Raw genomic sequence first — 14,214 nt, 5'->3', positions numbered from 1 at the left:
TGTCAGAAATCGCTGTCTGATGGCGCAGTAAATATAGTGTACACTGAAACTGATGTTGATTTATTACCCTCATCCACAGCAGTACATTACTTAGCTTCCATGTCAGTACCCCTGACTGCACCTTCAAACTGGGGGCATGCCAATCTACTGTTCGTAATACACTACAGATTACAGATACTACTACAGATAAATACCTTACACAACCCTACTTCAAAAGATCCGAACTATACTTTTAAAACCTGTTTCTGTATGGAGATGTAAATTTTATGTTTGTGTGTGTGTGTTTAGAAACCAGACTCTAGAAGTTCCAGAGGGAGTCTGGACAGAGAGGACGGTGGACTCCAAGCACCGGTACGTTACTTTCTACAGCTGGTTTCTATCTCCATCCATCTCACTGTTAGTTGGTGTTATTTGTATTTCTCCTAAATGAACTGCACTTCACATCACCGCTTTCTAATTTTCACTGTCAAAATCATGACCACTGCGACCACAATAAGAAGGAAGTTGCTTTTCTGAACTGTTTGTATGTTTAAGAGGAGGAGGATGTCTGATAAAGACAAATGTTGACGGAAGTTCACATTCTGGCCGGACTCGCTGCAATTGGTTGCAGCATGTGTTTGTTTTGATTAGAGCTGAAGGGATTGATCCAGGGACAGGAAGTGACCTGTCGGGGGCGGGGTCAGCAATGAGGGGTCAATGAATTCCCACAACATGGGCTGGTTATTAATAGAGCACTGCTTCAAGAAAACAAGTAGTCATTTCATAGAAAGTCATGAGCCTGCAGCTGCAGCCTCAAGTATGTGTCTTTTTAGAAGGGCTTTGTTTTCAGCATGTTAGCCAGCGCCCTCCTAAGGTTATTGCTTTAACATATTAGATAATGAGCTTAGAGCTTAGAAAATTAGATAAGTAATCATTTACAAGATAAGTCAACTGGCAAAAGCAAAAAAAATGTTTCTAAAGTGTGAGAAGTTTCTACTTTCTGTGTCTTGAAGCTTTACTTAGGGTTCTGGAAAATTGTACTATCCTCTGACATTTTAGAGACACAGACAATTGTTTAATCAGGAACTTAATCATCAAATTAATCAGTAACGAAAATAACCATCAGCTGCAGCTGTAGTCCAATAATCATATACAAACCTGCTACAGTATCAGTGTTTGCGAAATAAGATATAGTTTCTTTGCTGCCATATTTGTGTTTACTTCAAGGTACAGTGTGTAGGATTTAGAGGGATCAATTGACAGGAATGGTATGTAATATTCATAACCAATTTTTTATCAGCGTATAACCACCTGAAACTGAAAGTCATTGTGCTTGTGCTAGCTTAGAATGAACCATTTATGTCTACATTAGAAGCAGGTCCTCTTCCACTGAGTCCGCCATGTTGTTTCTACAGTAGCCCAGAACAGACAAACCAAACACTGGCTCTACAGAGGTCCTTTTGTATTTTCTAACATTACCAGACAGCCAATGTAGGTTCTCCTTCAGGCTTGGAAATGCAGGTGATAAATTGATTACACTCAATGTATCATGGCTTGTTCCACGTGGGATGTATACAAATACTATATTGTGAACATCAAGTCTGAACTGTGACATCAATCTTTTAAACCACCAGCATGAGACTGCCTTTGGCTCACTTAGACTTGGACTCACAACTATGACTCAGCAAATACACTCCTCTGTCCATCCAGACCACTCTCACCTGGGCAATAGTGTGAGCAGGCGAGGCGTGTGTTTTTGTGTCTGTAGAGCTCCAGACTGTGACTATTTAGTTGCATTTTGCGACCATGGAGCACCAGTGTGACTTGCAAATATTATTAGTTTATGAACCGGAGAGCTGTTTGTTTCTGGCTCACAGTGAATCAGTCCTACATGTAACGGCGCCGCTGTAACAGTTTAACTTCCAACTAACTGCTGACACCTGACTGTTGACTGGCAGCTTCAAGTTCACAGTGAAAACATCAACACTGCCAGCCTGAGATGAGCCAGATGCTTCAGAATAAAAGCACCATTTATTTATATCTTTATAACACTTTTGTGTTTAACGTTATTATAACTTAATTTAATTTATTATAATAATTTTTAGGGCTGACCCAAAAAATTCGAAGCTTCGAAGCTTCGTTCGATGGCATGGGATTCGATTGTGAAAAAAAAAAATTCAAAGCTTCGGCGCTTTTTTTTTTTTTTTTTTTTCGTTTTTTGGGGGGAGGCCTTAAACGCAACACTAACCCAACGAGCACACTCAGAGCCGCTCTGAGTCTGGTGTCAGAGACACTTCTGATGGTCTGAGTTGCGCATCTGTTTGATTGTGCTGCAGTGTGCGCCGAGGGTTTTAATTTAAGGTGCTCACAGACTCAGGCGCACTATAAGCGGAGTGGAGGATGTCCGCAGTCATTTGGGCTTCCATAGTCGAGCGCACTTCCGCGTTGTAGTTTCCTGTAAAAATGTCCATGAAACACTACATTACCCCCAATTCTTGCGCGTTTCTGTCATGGCGATGTGAAAAATACATGCCGAGTAGTCTTTTGAGTGACGCTGGTGTGCGGAGCGGAGTCCATGCGGCCGTAAAATCTGAGCTTTGCGCACACAGGGCTTGCGGACGTCCGCTTTTAGTCCGCGCGGACCTCCACGGAGTTGTCACCACCCCCCTGTCGTCGAATGCTTCGAATTAAATTCGAAGTTTCAAATTATTTAAGAGTTTAGTCGTCTACAGTAGTCTAGAAATTTCGTATCAAGACACATATTGTGTGTCGCTATCTAGCCTGTATATACAGTATTGCGATATTATTTATAGGCCATATCGCCCAGTCCTGAGCTGAGGGGTATTCAGCAGGTTGCAGTCTCCAAGCTCACCACTAGATGCCACTAAATCCTACACACTGCTCCTTTAAGACAGCTAACCACATCATATTTTAAACTGAGCTCTGTGGTGTAACATGGTTTGCAGCAACAGATGAACGTTTTCTCTCAGCAAAACATAATGGTGGTTATAAGCTGTTTAAACCTTCATCACATGTTAACACAGGTGGTATTGAAAGGTAACTTCAGCATCTTTTTCCCTCCTGTAATGTGTTTGTTTTTGTAGACTAAAAACTGGAGTCTTGTGTGTTTTTCTCAAAGTCTTTCTGTGATTATATTTCACATCCTGAAACTAAACTATGTTGTTGATCAGAATTTGGAGTAACTTTATCCCATCGTTGGAATCTAGAGAGCAGAACACAGAGTTGTACATTGATGTGTGTTGTGTTCTTGATGCCAGCAGGAGTTGTTGTAGCAGTCTGAAGCTGCCATGGGTCAGATATTTCTGTCTCTGTAATTCATCTCTCTGCCTGTACTCCTCCTCCCATTGAATGGCTGTGGTTTGTGGTGGGAAAATCTCCCTTGTGTGTGTGTGTGTGTGTGTGTGTGTGTGCATGTGTGTGTGTGTTAGTGTAAAATGCTGTAGTAGAGTATTTCGGGGTGTTGGCGGTTGTCAGACCTCAACACTCTGATGGGTTTCGAAGCCCTCTGTACTGTTTTTCTCACACAGAAAAAAACAACAGAGATTCAGTAATAATTCAACAAAGTAAATATATAACATGTGTGGCACCACTACAGAGTTTGTGGCATGAGTTTATGCTCACAACCATCAAATCGTAAAGACATGCTGCAGGGCTTTATCTGGTTTTGAAAGGGAAGCACTAACAAAGGAAGTGTTTCTTTTTTTTTTTTTTTTGTTATTCCTGTGCAGCCAGACAGAATATTTTTGTTAACATAAGTAACAGAGTGCTAGACCACACACCACTGGAAACAGAAACAGCTCCACGACCGGAGACAAGTGTGTGTTTTACAAGAACAAATTGAGACGCCATGTCGTGTGACAAGTAAATTAAATTGGATTCCCAACATTTTTTCTGGTGGTTCTTGCCTGTGAAACTCTAATTTCCTGTGAAGCTTCTGATTATGTGTGATTGAGAATTTGCTAACCCTTGTTTTGTTGTTGTGTTTGTTTGTTTGTGCAGACAGGAAACCAGCACATATACCAGCCCGTTGGCAAACCAGGTAATAGACAGGCCTGTAACGGTCTGTAATCACACAACCTCTATTGTTCAGGGTGTCTGCAAGCCCTTAAAATGTCTTAAAATGTTGTAATGTTATAAATGCTAGGCCTTAAAAGACATTAAATAATCCAAAATTTGAATTTGTGAGGTCTTAATTGCTACAAACATTTTATCTTATTACATTTATCTATCGTTTTATTTCTTTTTGTCAAAATGAGTCAAGCTTGGCAAAATGTAGATTAACCTAACTCACTCTAATAAGCATATTCCTTCCATAAACCTACTTCTGCACTGAACCACATATATATTTTTCAATTTACCTGCAATGCTAGCATAAGAAAAAGATGATTGGTCCAAAAATCTGACTTACATTTGGTTAAAAATGACCTTAAAAAGGTCTTTAAAAGCATTAAATGTAAGAGTCTGATAACTGTAGAGAACCCTTACTGTCTCTTAATCTCCCAAAGTATGCAGTTAACCCATCTACCCTCACACTGCTCTGTTTAGCTCCAGCTCACCCTCTGTATACAGATTCAGTGTCTCCCTCCTCCAGCAGATAGAGTGTCAGTCTGTGTGTGTCACTGTGCGCTTACAGAGTTTACAGTCTGTTGCCACAATATGACGGATCCGATTGTGAACTCCACAGCCTGTTGGCCTACCAGCGAACAAGCCAACCTCTGTTTATATGGACTCAGACAGCATATCAGGTTCAATATGTTGTGTGCTCAGAGTGTGAATATGCCCAACGTGCAGGCGGCCTAACGCAGAGACAACAGAAAAACATTCAGCTTTTACAGTGTGGAGATTTTGAAGGACAGTTTGGTTTTTATAATATGATTAGTTGCAGCGTTTTTCAGTGACGTTAAAACCATTTTGCTCCTGTTTTCATCATATTTCAAATTTTTATTGTGAAACATTGTTTTCAAAGATAACAAAACAGGGTATTGCCATGCTTCGTTATTATGTACATAATGTCAAAAGACGGGGAGAACATACTTAAAAAGTAAATAAATAAAAAAAAAATACTTATTATAATTAGAAATCAATCAGTTATTTAAAAAACATAATAATAACAATACTGTTACTTATTGACCATCACCTGCAAAATGTACTTTTTTTTATTCTTACATAGCTGAAACAATTAGATTATTCGTCAATCTAGAGCAGGGGTGTTAAACATACGGCCCAGGGGCCAAACCAGCCAGCTAAAGGGTCCAATCAGGCCCACTGGGTGACTTTGCACACCTAATAGTGATGCACTTGTGAAGACTAAGAGGTTTCAGGAGAAAGTTTAACACTGAATAGCTCTCTTAATGCTGTCGTTCCCAACTGGTGGGTCGTGGTCCAAAAGTGGGCCGTGGGTTCATTCTAAATGGGTCGCAAATGACTTGCAAACACACTGAAACACACTTTTTTTAAGTACAGTAACTTTCCAGCATAGAGCTTTTATTTTGAAGTGCTTATTTTTTTGCTGTAGAGTGAGTGTCAAACAGACAGCTGCTTGACAGAGACAGCAAACATAGTTATAAGTCCAAATGTATTAAACTGTGTGGACCTGTGAACTAATGACTAAGGTGAAATCTGGACCCTGTGGATAGACCAGTTGGGAGCCACTGTCTTGATGTAAAATGTTCCCTCAGAGGTTTTTCCACCCTGACTAGAATACAGTTCTCTGAAAAAGCAATGCATACTTACTGTGGTCATATTTAAAGATATCGAACATGGTGCAAAATATTGTCAACCAGCAGCTTCTGTACAAAAGAGTCTGTTTTAGACAAGTCTTAAAACAATACTGGTGGAACCCTGCTGCTGAGGCACTGCCAAAACTTTTAAATTTTGTAAATGGTTTATAAGGCAGGGGAAGACTCAACCTGCTTCCTCGATAGCTTCTGCTTTATGTACTTTAATATTTTTTAATTAAACTAAAAACAAAGGCCCATGAACTAAAATTAGTCTGACACCCCTGATCTAGAGAGAATTCATTGGCAACAATTTTTTATAATGGATTAATTATTTCAGATGTTTAATCAAGTAAAAATTCCAAGCATCTTCTAAAATGTGAGGATTTTCTGCTCCTTTGTGCTTGATGTCATTTTGATATTTAATAATAAATATATAAATATAGCTGGGTTTTTCACTGTCAGTCAGACAAAACAGACTAAACAATTAATAGTTAATAAAGAAAATAATCTTAAGTTGCAGCCCCGCACTAATGTTGAACTACATCAGTTGCTGCTGCTTTGGTCCCTCAGAAAAATGTTAAAGTACAGTCTGTTCAGAACATGTATGTGTGTATGAGACTGTAAAACTGTGAGAAGAAATAATTTTCACTTTCCCATGTTGTTTCCTGCAGAGCATGCAGCTCCCCCAAAGAAACCTCCTCGACCCGGAGCCCAGAGTCAAGTGGGCAGTCTGGCCTGTCTAAATACTGGAGACAGTTATAATGACGGAGTCAAGGTACACACACAGCACACAACACCAACACAACACCTGAAACAAAAATAAACAGGTTGCATGTTTTTAATGCTTTAATATTTTCCTTTTATCCTCTTTTTTTCTTTGGCTGCTCCCTCCTCCCCACCTCCTCCTTCTCCTCCTCCTCCTCCTCCTCCCCATGCACTGCCTTACTGTTGACCTCTAGCCCTGGCGGGTAAGCAGCACACTGACTGTGTGTGTTTACTGTGCGTCTTGTCTGCTAGTTGATCACACACACATTCATTTGATCCCTTCTTCCGTCGTTTCTTTGATTTCTCTGTCCCAACAAATCAAATTCAGCATTCCAGTCCCCTCTGTAGTGTAGACATCAGTCAGGTGTTGCCGTCTTTTCCCCTTAAAACTAACCTCCAAATCTATATAGTCATGTTTGTTGTCTGAAACTAACAGTATTTAACCCTTTGTCAAACTGGACGTTATTTTATGTCAATCACATCCGTTTTTTAGGCTAAAATGAAAAATACTGTCAGAGGGAGTGTGAAATACATTTGATAGATAGAGGAGAGATCCGTTCTTTGTTGCTTTTTCCTGTGTTGTACAGATTGTAGAGCCCTTTGAGCCAAATTTGTGTTTTTTGACTTGCCAGTAAAAACACAGTTTGACTTCCTTTAGTCTTCCATGTCAAACATAGTCTGCCTGAAGTCTTAAAATCAGCACAGCAGAATGTGCTAGTTTTCTTTGTTTTGTTTTTTTAGACAAACATTTTGCGCTTTAGTTGCAGGCCATAATGTGTACAAGGTTCAGAGCTGTAGTGTTGTGACAGCTGGGGGTGACTGATCACCCAAAAATGATCTCCCACCGGAGGGAGGAGTGTGTAGAAGGTGAACGAAAAGAGGCAAACATATGTAAAAAAATAAATAAATAATAAAAAACATTTTGTTTTTAATGACAGCTGCTGTAAAGCTAATTTAATAGCAGAAAAAGCAACTGAAACTTTCTATAGTCACAATTTTTAAGTATACACATAAGTAAAGGTCAAATGAGGTCAGGATTAAATTCATTTTTTTATTGATTATGTCTTTTTGTACCAGTGTGTCACTGCCATCTAGTGGCCAGAATAGGGAACTACATATAACACCACTATGTATCACAGATCTGAAGATATACTTTATAGATCCCGAGGGAAATTTTGGCATCCAGTAGCTTAATGACATGTACAAAACACAGATACACACAAGAATAAAAACAGCAGTGAAATAATAGTCCAGCCACCAGAGCTACCAGAGAGCTGTAACTATAATAGAGTGTGTGTTAATTGATGTAGCGCAAATGTAAGGTGGTTAAAACAGTAAGAGCAGTGCAAGAATAATGATTGCTGTGGATAATATAACACAAATTAAAGGTAAATATATGTGCAAATACAGATTGGACATAAGGCCAACAGTCAGTAATTTAAAGTCCAGCAAAAGGTGAATAAAAAGTGCAAAAACTAATGAGTGTGGAAAAATACTATATATAGAATAAAATTAAAAAATATATATATAACTACAAATTCAAATTAAATATATGAACAAATAAAAATGCAAATTGTGCATATAGTTAACAGAGGCAGTAAGTGACAGTCCAGCAACCCAATGACAAATTGCAAATCTTCTCACATTCATTCATTTACTCAGACATTAGATTACATTTTAATGCACTTATTTACCTTTTATGACAGTTTGTTTTTTGTTAAGTTACAGCCCTCAGCAGAAACTCCTTAGTGAAACAAAAATATAATTCATGTACGACTCTGTAATAGTGTAGGATTTGTACAGTCTCATATTTTTCATCAACATTGTCCTGTCTGTGTCATTGCCCGTTCTCACAGACCTGTGGGTTTTTGTTCACTCAGCCTCATTCAGCCCCTCATTGCTTTTTTGTGCTCACATCATCCAGCTTCAGCCCCAAGAGATCAGCCCGCCCCCCACCGCCAATCTGGACCGCTCCAACGACAAGGTGTACGAGAACGTGACAGGATTGGTCAAAGCTGTGATCGAGATGTCAAGCAAGATCCAGCCGGCTCCTCCGGAGGAATACGTTCCCATGGTCAAGGTAACCGAGGCGCTCTAACACATTTATCTCTTCAGCATTTTTTTCTCAGACGCTCGCTGAATTTGAGCTGCAAACCCTGACATTAAAGCTTGAAAGCATTACACATATGAGTGCTGTTCTGTTTATACAGCGTTATGTCATCTTCCCTTGACAACCGTGACACCCTGTTCTGATTAAATGACACCGTGCAGCTCCTTCAGAGGGCTGAATACCTCCCAATGAATAATTTGTGACTCATCTGTTAAGCAGACTCCACAGAGCTGACCTTTTAACCTCACTTGATGTTGCTTTCTCATTGTTGGGATTTAATAATTTAAGTCTCCTCATGAGTTCCTTTAGCTTATACTTTACTGCATGTATAATCAGAGTTTTTATAAAGGCATTTTCCAATGTGTGTGTGTGTGTGTGTGTGTGTGTGTGTGTGTGTGTGTTTCAGGATGTGGGTCTGGCGTTGAGGACGTTATTGGCCACAGTGGATGAGACATTACCACAACTTCCAGCCAGTACACACAGAGAGGTACACACACTCATCTAAACTACATACATACACTCACACACTCATTGTGTGTTCTCTGATCATTTATCTTAAGTAGTTATTAGTCCTGGGTAATATAACGACTATGTACTATATACCGGTATATTTTCAAGCAAGACTTAAAGTTAGACAAAACTGTTTATATCGTTATAGGGTCAAGTTGCATTATATAAGGCGTACCAGTGTGCATCTCTCCTCTCTCACACTCTCCACACAGCTCCGCCCCACTCATTCACTCACAAGTTCTCCGGCAACACTTAGAGAGACACGGAGCTGCTACTGTGTTTAATCCGTCTGTTAATTAGTCTACTGTGTGACATCGGTCTATATGTTGCACGTGCTACACTAAATCAGTCTGTGAGATAAATGACATTACCGCAGCACACATGCATTCCAGTGCTGCGCTGCTAGTTTGTGTGTGAGGTGGATCATAGGGCATCACTGTTCTTCTTAGTGGTTAGAATCTATAGTGTGACATTGAGACAGCGCCTGGATGCAGGCGACAAACATGTTTAAAAAATGCAGCGACAGGACAGACGTTACATATACATGACGTATATGACACGGACAAAGTGTCTCTCTCTCCTTCCCTCCCTCAGCCTCACTGTTCATGCTTTGTGCATAAATAAGATTAGTAGCCTCAATAAATAAAATATTTAAATCATTTTCAAGCACTAGATTCATTTGAAAGGCCATGAAAACGACTTTTTAACTCCCCCTACAAAGGTTTTTAATTGTTCCAAACTACAATGGATTTACGCCTTTTTCATTCACATGTTGTGCAGCTGTATATTTTCAAACAGTGAAAGAAATCCCTGTCTTTGCATTTTATTTTGATCACAGTCTGTATTTATAAAAGTGCTTGTGACATTTTAAATGTGGCTTTGACCTGCAACTGAACATGTAGCCCATTTCGTAAAAAAAAAAAAAAACGAGATATATATTGTGTATTGCCATTCAGCATGTAAATACAGAGGTATGAATTTCTGTCCATATCGCCCAGCCCTTGTAGTTATATATTCTTGTTATCATTAAATGTTGTTGGTATTTTATCCTGCCAGATTTATAGGTAGATATTGATGCGCTGGTTTTCTTCAACAGATCGAGATGGCACAGAAACTTCTGAACTCTGACTTGGCGGAGCTGATCGGGAAGATGAAGTTAGCCCAACAATATGTGATGACCAGGTAGGTTCAAATATGAAGACAGGCCTATGAAAATATAAAGAATAGTTTAATTGCAGACAGTGCCTTATGTTGGAAAACATTATTAAGTTTACATCTCATAGACACCTACCTTCTTAACTTAGATTTTATTGCAGTTAAGCACACTTAACTCTAACAAGCATTAATTGGCCCCTCGTGCGATATGTGGACTGTCTTTCGAGGGCAAACCTGCTGCATCATGTGCAATAATTACATTTATTCTAGTGAAAAATGATGTTATATTAGTTTATTGAACTTGACTGGATGTTGTCCTGATTTTGTGTGTGTGTGGAGTTTTCTTGTGTCTTTTTCATGCACTGATATTGAACTAATTGTGTGTATACTGTGCAGCGACAATAAAGGTTTTCTATTCTATCTAAGGCAAAGAAAATATGTTAAGTAAGTGTTTGGAAAAATGTCAAAACAGCAACACAGAGGAACATTTTTCTCAACGGACATCAGCTGTTTGCCACAGGGGGGCGCCACAGTCAGACATTTTAGTGGCTTTGGTTCTTCACTTCTCATCTCACTCACTCCCTGTTTTTTGCTCTGTCGCAGTCTCCAGCAGGACTACAAGAAGCAGATGCTGACTGCAGCTCACGCTCTCGCAGTCGATGCCAAGAACCTGCTGGACGTCATCGACCAGTCACGGCTCAAGATGATGTCCCAGTCCCGCCCGCACTAGCCCCACGACAGCCGATGTGAGCAACAGGAACTGGTCTGCATCGTCCTGGTTCGCTGTTAGCAGTGGAGATCTGAAGTGACATCGTGATGCGTGGGAGTCATCGGAGCTGACTGCTTTACATCAAGGGAGAAAACGACGGCTCTGACACTTTGACAACAGTCCATGAAGAATCATTAGATGTTGAATCTTGTGTACGCTGAGGTCGTCTCTCCACCACTGTGACTTTCGTAATACAAGAGCAGAGCAAAAACACTTCCTGAATCAGGGACGCGGCAGCTTCACTCTCTTTGGACTGTAATATAATGATGAGAAGAGGGAAAGCGAAGAGGAAGATGATTTTTAACTATGGTTCTTGACCTGAGATGAGCCTGATTCCTGCGGTCAAAAGGTTTAAAAGCCTCCGATAGACAAACTATCATGGGAGCAATTAGATCTGTAGACATCGGGTGGATTTTATGGGATAACACTCTTTTAAGCAAAGCCATCAGAACCTGACCGGACTGCGTTTGATCTGCAACATATCTGCATGAAACTTCACCACAGGAACGGACTTAGACGTCAGCCAGCAGCCATATCAGTACATGTGTTGATATCATGTGTCGTGACCCCCCTGGATGTGAACGTTCTCCTCAGTTGAAATACCTCCACATCACCATGGCTTCTTTTGAATGGGCGGATCAGACCACGTTATCTGTTCAGCTGTGGTCACATGCGGCGCTTCAAGTGGATGCTTCGACAAGGACACTGGTGTGGTCTGGAGACTCCCATACTCCATCGCTCCTCCCGTTTCTCTCTTCCATTCATTCCCGTCTTCCCTCCGTCTCACCAGGTTTTATTTATAGACTCAGAAATTGCAGAGGAGGAGACGGAGGGAAGGACGGTCATTAAAGCTTGGGGACAGTCTAGCACCGGTCTGCTGCCTGAAGAAGAAACACACTACCCTATTTCACTCAACTTTCTTTCCTTTTTGTTCTCGCTGTTCCTCTCCTTCGTGAAGTCTTCCTCAGCTCCTCTCTGAGCCGGTTTTAAAGACTCCTAATGTGAAGAATCCAACTGTGTCTGCGTCAACAGCGCAGACAGGAAACTCCCTAAACACACACTCAGTTTACTCTTTTTATCGGCTGGCTCCATGTTGTTATGTTTCAGCTTCTTCCTCTTTACGGAAAACGGTTTGTAACCTGGAAAACAAACAGATATTCGATCCCAGCACTGACTCTGATGAGCGGAAAATGAAAAAGTGGATTTGTCCTTGAGGAAGAAAAGGACATCATGTCTCAGACTGGTCACAAAGCTCGACTGAATCTACGTCTGTGAGGACAGTGTCTCCTCTTCTTTCCTTTCACCCACAGTCCCAATATCGTTCCCCTTCAAAACTGGTGTCACGCCTTTACCTGTCCCCTCACCCACAGCCGGTGTCACAAAGTGAATTTACCTGGGACACAAACCTCACAACTGGAACCTTTGTGCTCTGAGTCCCAGATCCTGTCAGGTGTTAACTCTTTAAATATGTCCCTCATAGCAACTGTCCCCAGGGAAACAAACACACACACACACACACACACACACATACACATGAAATGTGGAGCCACATGACTGGAACTTGTCTTACAGACACAAAACACTGAACTGAAAAAAAAAAAACAGCAGATCACACGTGTCTTTGTTAATAGTGACCCCACATGGAGTATGACATACTGCTATATGAAACATACTGGTGACTGTACTGGTATAGCATGATATACTGGTATGGAGAAGAGCATATTTGCACAGCACCAAAAAAAAAAAAAAAATCCTAACTTTTTTTTTTTTTTTTAACCCTGTTTTACCCAGATTTGATTTCCAGGTTTAGCCAGCAATGAAACTATCACATATCTGGGTTCAGTAGGAATAAAAAAAAGTAAATAAAAGTTAAAAAAAACAATCTATTTTATCTTGTCGTTGCGTAAATCTGCTCATGTTGGTATATTGTAAGCTATACTGGTGTGAATCACTGGTGAATTGTACAGAACTAGTACTAGTAAACACTGGTTTTTATTTTGTCTTCTGGGCTATGTCAGCCATCTTGTCAAATAGGAGGAGAAGAACAATGAAATAAAAATAATGACGAAATGGAAATCAGACTGCCCACTTTCTTATGTGTGATTTATTAGGAAGTATTTCATATCAGATTTAATACATCCAGTATCAAAAGTTACACAGTTTGTTATTGAATGTTAATGCAGGCTTGAAGAGGGAGATTTCCTGCTGTCGTCCATTTTGTATTTGATTTAAATTTAAATTTCTTTCCTTTCAGCACTACTATGAAGTCCTACAGGGAGTTTCCTCTCTTTTAAAGCACTTTCACTTGCCTTCAAACCCTCAGCTTTACTAATTTTAACCCTCTGTAAAACCTAAAAAAAATTTAAATCAGGAAAATTCACTTTTCTTGGTTTCAGTTTCTTAAAATTCATAAAAGGATTGCGCAGTTTTTGCAGCCACTAAAACTGCAAGAATAAGACACAAAGAAACCATGTTTCATATTTCTCAAAGCACCCGCGAAGGGTGGAATGCATAACTGAACTGCCAAGCAAATAGCGTCTTGGTGCTCCTGTACTGTATGCACATATTTAAATATGTATATTGAACACAAAATCGGCCCCTTTGTATGTCCCGTTCACAATCATCAGTGCTAACAGCCACACGCAGTTACAGTGAAATTATTACCATCTTCACAGAGCTGGTGTTACTAAGGCACAATGAGGGACAGGTATATTAAATCCAAAAGATACAGTTTCTCTCTGTCACTTTTAGGGAAGGCCTCAGCACTTCGTAGGTCAGGACCTGTGCCTCGCAATCTGGAAACGTCCCTTTTCTTTTTCTCTCTGCCGTTGTCCTGCCTCCTGTGTTGTTGCTGCAAAGGCAACATTTATACTTTACCACATGGATAATTGCAGTCTGACCCCCAAAAAATGATAAAGTGCACTCAGCTGCAAAACTTTATGGATGTGTTTGCGCTGTAGTTTCATTAGAGCAAAATCTTTCGTGAATTAGACATTGAGACAGAGCAGATTGCGATTGCAGGATTCATCCCTCTATGTTGTATCTGTAATAATAGTCATTAGAAGTCTTTCAGCCATGAATGAGACTTCAGTGATGTTGGTCATCCCCTGATTGTGTTGGCAGGTGTAGGAATAAAGACATAGGAGAACAGAGTGTTGCAACAAAATTCAGCAAACTGACAAATG

General features: G+C 40.2%; 1 protein-coding gene across 21 annotated transcripts in view; it reads left to right on the top strand.

Moving 5' to 3' along the window:
- LOC117266168 (focal adhesion kinase 1-like) overlaps positions 1 to 13,105 on the top strand; it is an 84,725-nt gene extending 71,620 nt beyond the window's left edge. For 19 of the 21 annotated variants that reach the window (XM_078171891.1, XM_078171890.1, XM_078171888.1 and 16 more), the window contains 7 exons: positions 289 to 351; positions 4,000 to 4,039; positions 6,392 to 6,495; positions 8,410 to 8,565; positions 9,002 to 9,082; positions 10,202 to 10,287; positions 10,864 to 13,105. In XM_078171891.1, the coding sequence (XP_078028017.1) occupies positions 289 to 351; positions 4,000 to 4,039; positions 6,392 to 6,495; positions 8,410 to 8,565; positions 9,002 to 9,082; positions 10,202 to 10,287; positions 10,864 to 10,990 (657 nt within the window). In that variant the 3' untranslated portion in view covers positions 10,991 to 13,105. Of the gene's footprint in view, positions 1 to 288; positions 352 to 3,999; positions 4,040 to 6,391; positions 6,496 to 8,409; positions 8,566 to 9,001; positions 9,083 to 10,201; positions 10,288 to 10,863 lie in introns of those variants that run through there. The other 2 variants (XR_013492218.1, XR_013492217.1) reach the window with 1 other exon arrangement.
- Positions 13,106 to 14,214: the final 1,109 nt, after the last annotated feature.

The sequence above is a fragment of the Epinephelus lanceolatus genome, chromosome 10 (genome assembly GCF_041903045.1).
Source record: "Epinephelus lanceolatus isolate andai-2023 chromosome 10, ASM4190304v1, whole genome shotgun sequence".
In the NCBI taxonomy this organism is placed as follows: Eukaryota; Metazoa; Chordata; class Actinopteri; order Perciformes; family Serranidae; genus Epinephelus; species Epinephelus lanceolatus.
This window is presented reverse-complemented; position numbering and strand designations above follow the sequence as displayed.